At 34.4% G+C, this 17,729-nt stretch overlaps 2 protein-coding genes across 2 annotated transcripts in view; both read left to right on the top strand.

Annotated features, from left to right (window-relative positions):
• slc1a3b (solute carrier family 1 member 3b) overlaps positions 1–2,176 on the top strand; it is a 28,608-nt gene extending 26,432 nt beyond the window's left edge. Inside the window, exon 10 of the mRNA XM_056467160.1 lies at positions 1,228–2,176. Within this exon, the coding sequence (XP_056323135.1) occupies positions 1,228–1,438 (211 nt within the window). The 3' untranslated portion in view covers positions 1,439–2,176. The remainder of the gene's footprint in view (positions 1–1,227) is intronic.
• Positions 2,177–10,187: 8,011 nt separating this feature from the next.
• The window catches only part of LOC130235935 (nipped-B-like protein B), a 57,163-nt gene continuing 49,621 nt past the window's right edge, over positions 10,188–17,729 (top strand). Inside the window, 1 exon segment of the mRNA XM_056466467.1 lies at positions 10,188–10,476. The gene's annotated coding sequence lies outside the window, so the exon portion shown is untranslated.

Below are 17,729 nucleotides of genomic sequence, written 5' to 3'. Positions count from 1 at the left end.
TCTCATCAGTGACATGCTTTGAAACAGGCCCTGGGTCAATGCGTGTAAAGATTTTGGACATCTTCTTGGACACTTTTATTGCTTCCAAAAAGTTTGCTGCAGTTATAAAGCACACAATGTCTTGAGGTAGTTCATTATGATGCGATTTACCTACTACATAATGTGTGATTTGTTTGGACAGGAATCACAGGACTGATTTTTCCAATCCCCATAGCCAAGAAAAAATAAAGTTGTGACTACAGGATGAAGGAAAGTAGAGGAGTAAAAGTACCGCACTAGAAATGTACTAAAGGGAAAGTAAAAGTACACATTTATAAAACTACTCAGTAAATTACAATTTCTGAGAAAAACTACTCAATTACAGTAATTTGAGCAATTGTAATTTGTTACTTTACACCACTGTTATTAATGCAGTCACTTTAATTGAGCATGCGCAGTGGCAAAAGTAGACCCAGCGCCGAAATGATTGCGGCACTGCTGCTTCAGCTCTGCTCACGCTCAGCACTGATGCGTTGCTTCTGCATGCGGTATGAAGCTCTTAATATTTATCCATTAACATGGACTCCGAAAAAAACACATGCTGCACACACGTGCGGTGTGAAAGAGGTGTAAAAATGAAGTCTTACAGGATGAACAGACACATGTCAAGCAGGCTTGCCATGGCAGAAAGGATGATAGTCAGCCTTCAATGACCTCTTTTGTTACGATCGATTCTGAATAAACAAACAATGCCGTTTACATGCTTCGTCCTTGTTACATTATTCATTAAGATAAATCTAAACTCCTTTCTGTAGTTCAAACCACTCAGAATTGGCTCAGAAACAATGTGCACGGGCTTGGGTAGGGTCGGGTTTTATTTTTGGGCCCTATCTAAGCTCTAATAGGATGTTAGTCCTGTTTTTGAATCTGCCACTATGCTGACACATAGGCATCTGTAGAAAACACATAGGCATCTGCTATGTTGAAAAGAGCACAATCTCATTTGAATTTAAAGCGACAATAACCAAAATGGCACAATTAGGATCAAGGCCTAAAAGGGGGAGTTTCATAGAGTTTTAAAACATTATCTGTGGGGTATTTGGAGTTGAAACTTTACATACACACTCTAGAGACATCAGAGACTTATTTTAAATCTTGTTGCTTGGCTGAAAGAACTACAATCCCACAAAGCTTTGCATTTGACACACAACAAGTAATTGAATTCTTCATTTCCTCTTTTTTTTCCAGGGATCGACTGCGCACTACAACTAATGTGCTGGGAGATTCAATAGGAGCTGGAATCATTGAGTTCCTGTCCAAAGATGAGCTCCAGGGCGGGGATGTGGAGCTGGGCAGCTCAGTGCTGGAGGAGAACGAGCTGAAGAAACCGTACCAGAAGATCCCTCAGGACAACGAATACGAGAACGAGAAACCGCCAGACAGCGAGACCAAGATGTAGAGGCTGATGTTCAACGCCCAACCAAGGATATGTTTGATTTCTGTTTGTGTTTGTTTATACAGTGGCCTCCAAATATAGTTGAGCACACTTAATAATATAAGGATTGAATTGCATTACACTCTTAAACATAAAAGTTCCCGAAGAGGAGCTAGACACAATGCCAAACTGTGAGTATTTACTTAAAGAGTCATGAAACACCAACACACATTTTTTGAGATGTTGACAGTCATATATATGTCCCAATAGTCTGTCTTAAATTGCGCTTGGGCTCATAATTACAGTTAATGTGTCGGACCGGGTCAAGCTCGGACACAATGTGCATGGGCTCGGGTAGGGTCGAGTTTCATTTTTGGGCCCGATCTAAGCTCTAATAGAATGTTAGTCCTGTTTTTGAATCTGCCACTATGCTGACACATAGGCATCTGTAGCTCCGCCCTCTTTTGAAAAGAGCACGATCTCATTTGAATTTAAAGCGACACCAAAATGGCACAATTAGGATCAAGGCCTAAAAGGGGGAGTTTCATAGGTAATCACACTAAATAATATAAGGATTGAACTGCATTACACTCTTAAATATAAAAGTTCACGAAGAGGAGCTAGAGACAATGCCAAACTGTGAGTGTTTACTTAAAGAGTCATGAAACACAGAAACACATTTTTTAAAATGTCGACAGTCATAATTAGTATTAGTAGTTTGAGATGTCGACAGTCATATATATGTCCCACGCTGCTAAAAACATTGTTAGGACACTAGGATTTAGCTAACAAGTGAAAATCGGTTCTTTTTGCGTTGTTTGGAGCAAATTTGTTCCACTGGTTTGAAAAGAAATTTTGAAGCTACGTCACGGCGATGAGATCATTGTGTAAATTCCAGTGTGGAGATTGGCTGTGTGTACCCGCTGATACAAAGTGACGTCATTGAGTTTTCAGCACATCTGTTCAGTAGATGCAAAGACTCGGTAGGTGCAGAGAATAGTGTCAAATAGCCATGTGTGTTTAAACTATCCTGTCACAAAATGAGGAGAAAATCATACACGACGAAAATCCTACAAGACGGTAATAGTTTGATTAAGATGTTTATACGTTTACATTCGGAGAGCAGCATTTATAGCGGATCTTTCAGTCCATAATATTGTAGTGATATTACTGTAAACTTAGTAACTAAATCATTTTGACCAAGGTATGTCTTTAAAAACTGAGAGAGTACTGCTGATGATACTAACTTTGCCTCTGAATAAACATAAACAAAGAACACTGATCACACACTTACCAAATCCATAGAGACAGGACTAGGGAGGCTCATTTCGGTTGATTTTGCCAACCGACAACCGCTGCTCGTTAACTGAATATTAACCGTTAACTGGTCAGATTAATATTAAATTATTATTTAATTAAAAAAAAATGACGTGTCTATTTTGTGTGACACATTAAATATTACATTTTAAAATACTGGTTTATTTTAACATGCGAACAGCAGCATTCAGAACAACAGAACATCGTCACGCATCTGCCGTAGATATTTTCACTTAAATGACAAGTTAAGATTACAAAACGAAAACACTGACTGCATGCTTTTTAAGAACAGGCGTAGGCTGTCTTTCCAATCATATGTTTTTTTCTTCCGTCAAATAAAAATAGCAGACTACCTCAAATCGATTGCGCCACAGAAAATATGCATTTAATCAACGGAAACACTGCCTTTGCTGTTATTTGATGAAAGAATGAAAAAGATGCGACTGACGTAACACGCTTTTTCCGCTCAGAGTTGAGTTTTATCAACTGCAAGCACACAGCGCGCAATGGCAAAAACACAAGGCACGCAGGGTGCCGCAAAACACTCGCTGCCGCTTGTAAACCATTCAAAAGATGCCCCCCTCAAGGCAAAAAAGCGCAGTCGTTGTGATCGGCCCCTGATGCAGCCAAGCTTGTAAAATATATAGAATAATATTTTTTAATCATTTGACTGATACCATTAATCAGTTACAAATGCACCCTTTTGATTAACGGTTAATCAGTTATTATGAGCAGCGCTAGAGAGGACATTAAACACGAACTGGAACCGCATCTTTTTAAAAAGAAGACGAGTGGCAAATGCACATTTTACCATTTCCAGATGCGAACGGCTCTCGGGTAAAAAATGCTCCTCATAAACATATTTTTGTCGCATGTTAGCAGACCACTGTAATCCACACATGTGGGTCCTCTCTCATTGCGAGGAAATGAAAACAATTGGCCCTATCATACACCTGGCGCATGACGTGTTTGTCCCGACGTGTTGTTATTTTCAGACCAACGCAACCTTAATTTTCCCGCTTTCTGCCATGTTGTTTAAATAACAAATCCATTTTGTGGACTCATGGGTGTTCTGGTCTAGAAAAGAGGTGTGTTAAAGCGCATTGTTGGTACGTTGCTACACCTAGATTGTTAAAATAGAGCCCAAAACCTTCGTTACGCCACATTTATAAACGCAATATTTATAAATGACCCATGTCTCTGAACAAGTCTTTCCCATGATTTAATGCTGAAAGCTCAATGCCGTCACGCTGTATCAGCTGGTACAAACATCCAGTCTCCATGCTGGAATTTACACAATGATCTCATAGCCGTGACGTAGCTTCAAAATTTCCTTTCAAATCGAAAAACAAACTTGGTCGAAATAACGCAAAAATAACCAATTTTCACTTGTTAGCTAAATATATGAGTCCTAACAGTGTTTTTAGCAGCGTGGGACATATACATGACTGTCAACATCTCAAAAAATGTGTTTTGGTGTTTTGTGACCCTTTAAAGCAGGGGTCACCAATCTCGGTCCAGGAGGGCCGGTGTCCCTGCAGGGTTTAGCTCCAACTTGCCTCAACACACCTGCCTTGGTGTTTCTAGCATACCTAGTAAGACCTTGATTAGCTTATTCAGGTGTGCTTGATTAGGGTTGAAGCTAAAATCTGCAAGACACCGGCCCTCCAGGAACAAATTTGGTGACCCCTGCTTTAAAGAAACAATCTTTAGTTCTATATATGAAGAAACTTTTGATTATGTTGAGAACCTTTTTGTTTCCATGGATGTTAAAAGCTCCTCGTTGAATCAGAGATGGCAATTAAAAAAATCGAGTTTTTTTACGAGTACATAAACAACATCAAACCAAAATGCATTCATTTTAATGAAATATAGTACAACAGACTATTCAAGAAAAGTATTATTTGGACACTTTCTGGTTGTCGAATGCTCATCATTAGGAATATGAAGTAAACTTGGCATTAAAAATCTGAAAATTTATTTGAAGAAAAGTCATGTTGCTGCTGGTTGCCACTTGATTTAATAATACTTTTAAAACATTTTTAAAGCAAAACTTACGTGTCCAGATGTTTTGGGGCAACTGTATGTATATTTTAGGGGTCTTTTGTCTGTAATTTGGTTTTGGTTTTGTTTTCCAGGTCACACTGATTGTTTTTTTGATTTGGCAGGAGATTTTTTTTTTTATTAAATACGTAACAACCTTTGCTTTGTATTGGTTTTTATTATTTTAATAATGAGCTGAAATATGAATCTGGGTTAGATATGGAGGGCATTTGTATGTTGGTGACCAGTGTTTGCCACACGGGTTTTGTGAATGTTCACAGAACGGATTTTAAGCAGAAATGAATGTCAGAGTAAATTATTACACTTTACGTTCTGCACCAGGCACGCAGGACCCAAGATGAAACACTTTTGGGCTTCGTATGTAATGTGATCTTCAGAAAAATGAAGTATAAAATATGTCAAACTGTAAATATGAGCAGGAAAAATCATGTTTAGCTTTGAAAGCTGCTTGACGCATCTTTATGTGTGAGAAGACTCCTTCCTCAGTGTTTTAGCCGCTATTTGATTTCTCAACTAATCCGAAATGACACACATGCTTTAGTGCATTTATGAGATTTATTTTTTATTCTATTTCCTGATCGTTTATTGCCTATAACATTGATAACGATATAGCTGCTACTTAATATTAACTGTATAATATTTGTGAATATTTACAGTCTCATCCCAGCATGCACCTTGATGTCAAAACGACGTTTAATACACATAAAAATATGCAAATTTACTAGATTTTAATTGAGTACTGATATTAAAACGACATCAAATTGACATCTAACATTGGTGTAAAAAAACGCACTTAAAAAGGCGATTTGTGAATAGTCCTGATTTTTGACGCCAATTTTAGACGTCAGTTAGACGTCATTTTGACATCAAGGTAGCTTACATGCATTATAGGTATAAAATCCACTGTACATTTTTAATTGAAGCTTTGAGATCAGTCACACTTTTCTTATATTATAATATTTTTGCCTCGTTAATTTGGACGTGGATGTCAAATGGAGGTCAGGGTTTTGACATAAAATTAATTACCATTTTGACGTACTATTTGAGTCGTTTTGACATCGAGGTGCCTGCTTAGATGGTTGCAATGACATCCAAAACGGAGAAAACTGTAAATCTACATCTTTATAAAACATTGCTATTAAACTCGCATGCATTGAGCTGGAAACTATGATTATCATGTTATATTTGACTGTTTGTATACATAGTGTTTTTAATTGTGCTGTATATTTCCTGTCAGGTCTATATAAAGCAACAATGGGTGGTTAGAAAATAGATTCAAGAGCATACGGATGTTGTGTGTTACATATAGTTTTGAATAAAATGGAGAGTCGCGGCGGATTGTGTGGATCTTTTGTTTTATTTGTTTATTTTGTGATCATATGAAATGAAAAGGATTTTGAAGAACTAATCTTAAAACAATACCATATCAAGAAGTATTACATCTTAATACCGTTATTTAATAATATAATTTTAATGATATAAACCGAGTGCTCCGGTTTCCCCACAGTCCAAAAACATGCGCTATAGGTAAACTAAATAAGCTAAATTGGTCGTGCACGTATGTGAATCAGTGTGCATGGGTGTTTTCCAGCGTTGGGTTGCGGCTGGGAGGGCATCCCTGCGTAAAACATGCTGGATAAATTGGCGGTTCATTCCGCTGTGGCGACCCCTGATTAATAAAGGGACTAAGCCGAAAAGAAAATGAATTAATGTACATACACACATCACATTAAACTAACCAGTAAATAATTCTCGCTATGGTTATGCCGCCCTCTAGTGGACAATACTGTTCTTCAGGCAATTGTTTTATTGTAGCTTTTAAACTCAATAATTTAAGTTGTCAGTATACTATATGCTCTTCATTAGTATTAAACAAGTGCTCTGACAAAACATTTATAAAATGAACATCTGTGCATTTGTGTAAATTATAACTCAAAACTTCTTTATATATACTGTATATATACTTATAAACTACCTGACAAAAGACTGGTCCCCTATCCAGTTTTAGGAACATCAAATAATAACTGGACTTCTAGTTGATCATTTGGCATCAGAAGTGGCTTATGTGAAAGGCAAAAGCCTCTAGATTACGCTTATTTTAACAAAATAAAATATGATCATGCCTTGATTTTTAATTATTTGATTAGGACAGTAAGGTCTGACTTTGCTTAGACAAAAGTCTTGTCAATTAACAGAAATAATGTACAGTATAGAATATAAAGTCATGCTGCAGTGGAAACAGAATGAATATTGTGTATGACTCCCATGAGCTTGGAGGACTGCATCCACACATCTCTGCAATGACTCAAATAACTTATTTATAAAGTCATCTGGAATGGCAAAGAAAGCGTTCTTGCAGGACTCCCAGAGTTCATCAAGATTCTTTGAAATAAAAACTAGCCAGGTTAGATTAGTGCACGAGTATCACTCTCAGGTCATACTGTAAACACTTTACATGCCAATATGAAGAGACCAGTTTTCCCATTTCAATTTTACTATAATTCTTAAAATTAATTATGCAAATACATAAATAAATAACCAAAATAAATGATAACAAAATAAATTATGGGTGACACGGTGGCTCTGTAGTTAACACTGTCACCTCACAGCAAAAAGGTCACTGGTTTGAGTCCCGGCTGGGTCAGTTGGCATTTCTGTGTGGAGTGTGCATGTTCTCCCCGTGTTCGCGTGGGTTTCCTCTAGGTGCTCCGGTTTCCCCCACAGTGCAAAGACATGTGGTACAGGTGAATTGGGCAGGCTTAACTGGCCGTAGTGTATGAGTGTGCATGTAAATGTGTATGGGTGTTTCCCAGTGATGGGTTTCAGATGGAAGGGCATCCGCTGAGTAAAACATATGCTGGATAAGTTAGCGGTTCATTCTGCTGTGGCGACCCTAGATTAATAAAGGGACTAAGTCGAAAAGAAAATGAATGAATGAAATTAGACCAAAATTACAGGTTATTTAATTACAAGTGGTGATTTTTCATCAGTTTTTTTCTATTTATGAGTAAAATAAGTGATAAACTGCGTGTCTATTTGAAGCCATGTGTATTTTATAAACCATTTAGGAAGTTGGAGGTGTGATCCGTGCAGATTCTGTTGTAGAAAAAAATTACAGACCTTAAAGATCAGGAGGTCAAACTTACAGAGGTCAACACGTGTTCACTGTAAATGTTTAATAGATTTTATTTTACCAATATTATAACATACAGTAACTGTATTCAGTTACTATTATCAGTGTATACGCTATGGTGCCACGAGGGGGCGCGATTGAGCTTGTAAATCCAGATGCAAGTATATTTCAAACCTTCCTGTAGGATCTACATTTCCTTGTGTGTGTGTGTGTGTGTGTGTTTGTGTGTGTATGTATGTATGTATGTATATATATATATATATATATATATATATATATATATATATATATATATATATATATATATATATATATATATATATATATATATATATATATAAACTAATAAAAAATTTAAAGCAATAGTCTTACATAATATAGCCTACATGTTAGCAGATTTTACTATTCATTCATTCATTTACTATTCATTCATCCGACACAACATGAATAAATCAGTTCAGGGTTTCTGCAGGTTTCACAGAGTTAAATTTAAGACTTTTTGAGACCATAATGAATGACATTTTAGACTCATAAAGCGCTGAAGGCTAAGTAACTTTTCAAATGGCCCAGATGAAAAAGATTTTTATTTGACCTATAAAAAAATATATATTCTAATTTAATACATTTAATAATACAATAATACATTAATTATAAAAAATGTAAATATTTTAGATTTTATTTCTTAGCAAAATATTTTAAATATTGTGCAAAAACAAGCAAGCTCTAGTTGTGTCCATACATTTTTTTCCAACATAAACTTTCTTTAAAAAAAAAAAGAAAAGAAATGTTTTAAATGTTTTAAAAACTATAATAAACTAAATCTATACACAACAATCTGTCCAGGTCGGTGTCCTCACCAGTAAATACATGGAGAACCTTTAAACACATGTTATTATAAGGAAAATAATTAAACTTTACAATACAATAGACCTTTTTAAACGAAAAGTTGAAAGTTTTATTGAAATGATTGTTGGTGATTGTATGTGTTTTGGCCAGATTGGGCAGCAATACATGAACAAAGGAAAATTAAGACCTGTTTAAAAAAAGATTTATAACCTACAACACAATATTTCAGTAAATTTAAGACTTTTTAAGGCCTAAAATTTGGATTTTAAGATTTAAGACATTTTAAGACTTTTTAAGACCCTGCAGACACCCTGTCAGTTAAATGTTACACAAACAAATTCTGAACACAGATGCTAATAATAAATGTGCTGCTAAAGGGGCGATAACCAACAATTGTTGCATTAAAATGTACTCTGTAAAATCTACAGAAGCAAATTTGATAAAAAAAAGAAAAAGCTGTTTATTTTGAACGTTTTTCCACTGGTCTGAAAGAAGTCAGTGCATAAAAACAATGGTTTTGCTCATAGACCTCCGCGTTAACCCCTTCACACCTTTTAGGACAAGAGTAGCTGTTCTTAAAGCATTCAAAAATAAGACCAAATAAAAAGAACAGAGAATACATTTTCAATAACCTTTACTTGATTTGTTTGTTTGTGCATTTCAGTTGACATCAGGTCAAAACAGCTGTACTTTAAAAACAACACCAACATCAAATAAAAAAAAGTATAATCCGAGAAATATTATATGTTTATAATAATAATAATATGTAATTAATAATAATATGTAATATAATATAATTTCAGAAAAGTATTGTTTGCAAATTTTAGATTATATAGTCACATTAGCAGCCAATGACTATCAAAGTAGGTTGTTCACAGTCAAAGAAATAGTGTTAATGTTGGTTTCAAGTCATACTTACACTAGATTTCAGACCGAATATTCAAAGTACCGTGGTAAACTAAGCATGACACAAATTGTCACTGAATATAATGCAAATATAAAAACAACTTAGCCTCAATTCAAAGGACGACACTGTTCTCAGTCAAATAACTAACGTTATAGGGAGCATATCGCAAATGATCAGTGAAGGAATGTGCTAAAATAAAGCAACTTTACCTCAATCCATAAGCCCAACACTGATCAGTCAATTAAATAGTGCTAATATTGTTTTCAAGTCATACCTGCATCAGATTTCAGACCGAATATTCAAAGTACCATGGTAAACTATGTAAGGAGCAAAGCCAGTTAATATAATGCGTATATAAAACCAACTTTAGCTAGACAGCAGATTGAACACAGAGCTCAGCGGAGGACGGTGATGGGAAGCGGCGGATGGAGCAGAGGGAAGGGGAGGAGAGCATCAGCGGAAGTCGGCGGGTCGCTGCTGGTTGGTTCGGCGCCGGTGGAGGGAGTCATTCCTGCAGCACTGCTTCCGGTCGGCATTTTGTTCTGCGAGAGAGAGAGAGTCTCTGTGTGGAGTCTTTTTTTATGAGCGCCCGGGAACATTTCGGTACCGAATCTTTTCCGCTATCACCCGGACTAAAGTGCGAGCTTCCGCGGGCGCCTGCGAGAAGGAATGACCGCCGCCCGCCCGTCTTCATGTTCGCAGTGAGAGGAAGCGGTGCGACCCGGATTATTGTTGTGAGAGGGACACAGCGAGCCCGAACCCCTCCACCTTCACCTTTCAACGGCAGAGCCTCAGGTAAACACACTGGACCTGTTTCTTATGTTCCGAGCCAGGCAGATCAAGAGTCCGGTTTCAGGGTGGGATGTGCTTCGGACGTTCCGAAAGGTTATCGGTGTTTTGCAGCCTTCGCTCCGTGTTAGCATACGCGTTAGCTCGGTGCGGGCCCGCAGGCGAATCCGCGGTTCGGATGGTTCGCGAGCGGAAGGCCAAAACGGGCCGTTTTTAACGGACTCAACCGGTCCGGGAGGCTCGACTGGAGATGCAGGTGTGCGAATGAGCCCGAAGCCCGGAGATAAGAGTCACACGGGCCTGCAGCTCCGCAGACCAGAGTAAACAATACTGTCCTCACAGAGTAAACCTCATTCACCTTCCATCTCAGTAAACAATACTGTGCTTTCAGAGTAAAACCGCATCCAGCGCCTGTCAGAGTTAACCAAAATCATAGCAGAACCATCCGAAATCATTACTTTTGCTCTCATTTTAGAGCACAACTTATTAATGACAACAATAGTAAAGCAATCCGCCATTCAGTATATAAACAATGCTTATTTACATCTCGCAGAGTAAACATTAGCATTACCGTCCTGATTAGATAGCCAAGGCGATTCTTTGGGATGAGCTTGTCTTGGTGTAGTTTTAATAATGAGATTCATAACATGTCATTAAATCAAAACCTTTATGCATTTGTCAAAGTGTAGATCAAACAATGCACTGCTACTGGATTGAATAATTTGAAAGTATTTGTAGGCAGAATGATTAATTCAGAATTCATATTCATAACTAACAGGATTTGTGAAGGGAGTTTAAATGAATTACTGAATTATTCACCCTCAGATCGATATTTTTTTTATTAAATCAATTCTCAGATGAGCTTATGTGCTTGTTTGCTGGAAATTATCTCTGACTTTGTGTAAATAATATACACAAATAATTAGTAATTCACACAAACAAAATATAAACATAATAATTGCACATAAAGACCAGAATTAAGTATATGTAAGTTACTATATGGATATAAACAAATGCTGGAAATTATTTATTTAAATATTTATGCATTTTATAACAGCAGATTTTGTTATTTGAAATGCTGTTTCAGTTTATTAAAAATGCATTGATTATTTGTTGATTATTTATTGAGATGCATCTCAATAAATAATCAACAAATAATCAAAAGCATGTGTGAGCAGTTCAATTTAGTTTCTTCATGTCCAAATTGTGCACCAATTAATAACCAAAAGTGAATGTTGTGTCCATTGACAAGAGTTTGCATTCATAAGCGTAGATTCTCAGATAGACTTATGCCTGAAGTGGCTCACGTTAATGTGAAGAAGTGTGCCAGATTTGTTTGTGATGTTCTATTGAGCAGCTGCAGCAGGAGAAACATTGAGCTGCGGCTGTAATCTATGAATGAGATTTCACATAAGAGACCTGTATTAATATATTAACCTTATTAAATGAGCAGGCATGATGAAGCTTGTCCTGAGATGAACCAAGCCAGTATCATTGGATGCTTTTGTTCTAGATTTGTTTTCTTTATTTGTACTTCAGTGTTTATGTAATACCAGTTAAAGCATGAAGAGGAGAGTTTAATTTAATTTTAGCTTGAATATTGATCTGTTGCCCAGTATATAAGGCACATGTATGTCTCGTGTGTGTGTGTGTGTGTGTATAACCTATATAGTCACTGTGATGAGTCATATTATTATAGAAAATTATTGTAGCGACTCAAATTTGATTGCTGTTTATAAAAATGCATTTCAAATGCAACTAATTCATTAAGAATTTAATTAAATATACAAATATAAAAAAATATTTTCTTTATGTAAAAAATAATGTTCATTCAACATGTTGTAGAAAAACAGATTATTTTTATTATGCAGTTTCTAGCAATATTAACTATAATACATGCAAAATGTTGTTAATAACAATGTGTAATAATATTTAAAGTATTCTGTTATTTATAGATGTGATTATTACTGTAAGTAAGTTATTCTCCATATATGTTTGAAACAAATAAATTTTTATTGCATTCAAAAACAGCAATAACGATTGTGCAAAATTGATTGTTTGTTATGGAATAAAATATTACGAATAATAGCAATAATAATTAGTAATGATAATAATAGTACTAATAGTAAAGAAAACACATATAGTAAATATTAAAATATACTTATGAATTTATTATTTTAATAAAAATAAAATCTTAATGTTTGGTAATTATTTTAATGTAATAATAATAATAATAACAGTGACTATAATAATAATAATGGTAATAATAATAATAACAACAATAATAATGTTAATAATAATAACAATAATAATGGTAATAATAATAACAATAATAATGGTAATAATAATACTAATGGTGACCATAATAATAATAAAACTATTTACTGTTGCATATCATGGTTTTATTATTTTATCAAAAGCAGAAATAAAAATTTAATGGTTAGCCTGGAAAATTAGTTATTATACATTGATTATTATAGAATAATAATTTTAACAATAACAAAAATAATAATAAAGAAAATGCATACACTGTAAACATTAAAAATATACTTATTATGAATTTATTATTATAATAAAAACTCTAATCGTAATATTTGCTAATTATTTTTAGTATAATAATAATAATAATAATAATAATAATAATAATAATAATAATAATAATAATATTAATAATAATAAAAAGCAGAAATAAAAATTAAAGTTAGTTGTTATTGTACATTGAATATTATACAACAGCCACAATGGTAATAATAATAAAGAAAATGTATACACTGTAATAATATACTTATTTTGAGTTTAATATTATAATAAAAACTTTAATTGTAATATTTTCTTATTGTTTCTATAATAATAATAACAATGGTAATAATAATAAAAAAAATAATTACAGTTGCTTATCATGGTTTTATTATTGTAGTCAAAAGCAGAAAAAAAAGTTTGCCTGTAAAATTAGTTATTGTACATTAATTATTATACATTAATAATAATATTAATAATAATAATAACAATAATAGTAATAATAACATGACATGCATTGTAAATATTTAATTAGTTTATTATCATTATAATAATTAATATTATTATAATTATCATCATTAAAATTAATATTATTTTAGATTTAATTGAACAATATGTTTTGTTTTGTAAATTCACTATAATTAATCTATATATAACTAATTACATTGAAATATTCACAGCACACATGTTTCTATTATTGTAGGAAAAAATGGAAAAAACATGAATATTGACAGTTTAAATATTATTATGTATACTAATTAAAACCATCAAATGCAAATGTAAATATTTAAATTATAAATGAAGATAATTATTATTTTTACTACTAATTAAGAAGTTTCTGCAATCAGTATGATTTATTTTGTAGAAAACAAATGCAGAACAATTGCCGGTAATATTGGTTATTGAACATTAAAGCTAATCAATATTTGTTTAAAAAAACGACATTGAGTGAAATGAGTTCTTGTTTACATAAACCAACATCATCATCAGAAAATAAAACAGTTTTCACAGTTTTTTGCAAATTCATCTTAGTTGTAAATGTGTCCTCCGCTCCGCTGCTTTGAGCTGCTGTTTTAGCAGTAAGACTCTGGTGTTTTAGAAGTGAGGTTGGAGTCTCAGACTCTGGTGGTTTTGCTGAAGAAGAAGAGATTGGCTACAAACTCTGGTTTCTTTTAAACGTCTGGGGAAGACCTTCCTGTTGCAGCAGGACAGTGTCTCTGTCCCAGTGCCTGATGGGAAAGCCTCCTAGAGGAGCATAAGGGGGGAGGGGAAACTCCAAAATAAAGCCCATTTGATGAGCAGATGCGCGTGTAGTTTTGGCCATGCTCGGTACCTCTTTTGTTCTGTGCATAATGCGTATGCTAAGTTTAAAGTGAAGCTTTTTGTTTTTATGTATATGGCTCCATGTGTTCAGTAAAGTGTGCCTGACAGTAGCAGTCAGAGTTTTTACTGAACACAGATGTTGATGCTAACAATCATTGTCATGCTGCTCAAATTTTGAACTGTTGTTGCTAAGCTTCAGTAACACTTTTAAATAATGGTCTATTAGTTAATGTATTTACTAACATAAATTAAGTATAAACAGTGTTGTACAGCATTTATTAATCATAGTTTAATATTTGGTAATCTATTAATAAAATCCAAAGTTGTGCTTGCTAACATGAGTTAATACACTTTGAGTTAACATGAACTAACAATAAACGACTTTATTCTCATTGACTAACGTTAATGATGATGACTAAAACTATAATAAACATGCAGTTCATTGTTCATGTTAGTAAATACATTATCTAACTAATGGACTATTATTTTAGTGTTGCTGAAGTGTCTTATGTTCACTTGCGTTGCATAAATGTTGCTGTGATGTTATGAAAAGTGATGTCAGTGTAAAAAGGTCAGTTTGAAATTAATTCCTGTGATGAAAAGCATGAATTTTCAGCATCTTTACTCCAGTTTTTGGTGTCACGATTCTTCAGAAAGTATTCTGACCTAATAATTGGTTGCTCAAAGTAATTTTTGATTATCGATGTTGAAAATAGTTGTTGCTGCATTATAATTTGTGCGAACCATTATACTTTTATTGTCAGAATTCTTTGATAAACAAAAAGCTGAAATCATCTGAAATATTCATTGATCAATTCAGGGTATCCTTGCTTAATAATAATAATAATAATAATAATAATAATAATAATAAAAACACACTGATCCCATACATTTGAAGTAGTAATTTTCAAAGATGTAAACACAATAAAAAGATGGAAACAATTCAAACAAAACCTAAACCCAACAGTCAACTTTATCAATGAAATGAGTGTAGTTAACTCAAAATTTATTGAAAGTTAATTCTACTCATTTGAAAAGTGTTTTGAACTCAGCGTTGAAGGTAACGGGTTAATTATATACCTCATAACTTCAACTCAAATGGAGTAAGTTCTCAGTACTCGTATAGATGAGTTTTTTTTAACTCTCATAGTTTGTTGCAATCGGTTTCCTCAAATGGTTTGAGTTAGGGGTGGGCGATATGACCTAAAATTAATATCACGATATTTTTCATCTTTTGAACGGTGACGGTATAATATCATGGTATTACTTTCAATAGCAAAATAATATACATTTTAAGGAAGAACGGACAAAAAAATAGTCTCACTTCTATCACTCTTTAAGTTTTGGTTTCGGTTTGTGTCATTTTAAATGCTCTGTCCCGTTATGAGCTGATCTTCATTTTTCTCTGTTTGTGGAATAAAGCGGCACCAATTTATGAGCAGACAGAGCAGGATTCTCGCGATGACCACCGGCGCAATACTGCTCTTTGTTATGAGCCGTAGTTTCAGTGTAAACTTAGTAAAAACGAGTTTCTTTGGCGATGATGTGTACAGTGTTAGATTTTACATTTAGCGGACATTTCGCAGTGAAAGCAACGCAACAAGATTCGGGCACCTTCTCCGAAAACCCTCGATTGATCTCAGCTGGTGGATCAACAATTACCTCATGTCATGATCGCTGTCATCTGCGCCATTATTATTATTATAACTTTAAGTGAGGTTTGCAAACCGGTGTACTTTTCATTCTTCAGCCGTTTGCATTTCCTGCAGTAACAAAAGCTCCCTGTCATCTGACAGCGGGAAGCGTTGAGTGATTGACAGCTAATATGAACCAATACAGCAGCAGCGTAGAGCGATTCAGCAAGTTTATAGAGAAAATCAAATGCTCCCAAATATATTATGAGGGCGCATAGATTAAATTTCGGGCGCACATGCGACCAAAATGGTTGCAATTTCGAGCCCTGTAGTATAAGGACAGGTATTCAGACCACAACTGAACGTTTGGAGAAAATTGAATGCCTTATTATTTAGAATTAGCTATTATTGATGTAAATGCAGCTGTTCAAGGCGCATAATTGATTTATTACGGTATTGACGGTATTAGAAAATCCATGTCGTGGCGCAATGTCACACCGGTGATGACTATGACACCGGTGTACCGCCCACCCCTAGTTTGAGTTGCCTTAATTTATTTGGTTTTACAGTACTCAGTTGATTTAAGTTCTCTTCATTTATTGGGTTTTACTGTGCTCAAATTGCTTTCTTTACTCAAATGGTTTGAGCTACCTTAACTTTTTGTGTTTTACAGTGTAGTTGTGTTGTCACGATACTGAAATTTTTAAAACACCCATTTCCTGCTAACATTTGAGCACGTTCCTAAACAGCACTGATTTGCTATTGTGTTCACATGCTCACCAGAAGTGACTGTGATTGGCTGTGAAAGGTCATCAGTTCACCGAACTCACCGCTGTTTACAGAGTGTACCACAGATACAGAGACACTGAAGTGCTTTAAAGCCGCGATTCATCAGCGGATCGCTTGAATGTCAGCTTATAGACAAACCAGCTGATTGACGTGACTTTGAAACACTCCAGTGTCCCTGTATCTGTGGTTACACACAGTAAACAGTGGAGAGTTCAGTGAACTGATGACCTTCACAGCCAATCACAGTCGTTTCTGTTGAGCATGTGAACACAATGACACACCAGCGCTGTTTAAAATTGCGCTCAAATGTTAGCGGGAAATGGGTGTTTTTAAAATTTCAGTATCGTGACAACACAACTACACTGTAAAACACAAAGAGTTAAGGTAGCTCAAACCATTTGAGTAGAGAAAGCAATTTGAGCACAGTAAAACCCAATAAATGAAGAGAACTTAAATCAACTGAGTACTGTAAAACCCAATAAATTAAGGCAACTATATATATATATATATATATATATATATATATATATATATATATATATATATATATATATATATATATATATATATATATATATATATATATTTGAGATGTCCCGATCAGCTTTTTTGCCCTTGAGTCTGAGTCGTTTGAGTGTCTACCGATACTGAAACTCGTTCAGAAACTTCTATAATACATAAAAAATGACTAAAGAAAAGTGAAGAAACAGATCCAGGATGTTCCTTATTTATTATTTAATTCACCTTTTTTAACATTCGACAACTCTGTTAACAAACAGAGCACTTCTGTGAGGTAGCTTGAACAGTCATGTATTAAATAACATCAATTCTTCACTTTTGGACTTTAGTATGTATATATGAATATATATGTATGTGTATGTATATGTATTTGTTTTACTTGTGACATGAATTTTAAGCCTTGCTTTCTTCATCCACAGCTTTGCACTCTCATAACATACTAATGTATGTTTCATTTAAAAGCAAAGTGCTGTTTTT

The sequence above is a fragment of the Danio aesculapii genome, chromosome 10, assembly GCF_903798145.1.
Source record: "Danio aesculapii chromosome 10, fDanAes4.1, whole genome shotgun sequence".
NCBI lineage: Eukaryota > Metazoa > Chordata > Actinopteri > Cypriniformes > Danionidae > Danio > Danio aesculapii.
The sequence above is the reverse complement of the archived record's forward strand: the minus strand, read 5'-3'. Positions and strand labels throughout refer to the sequence as shown.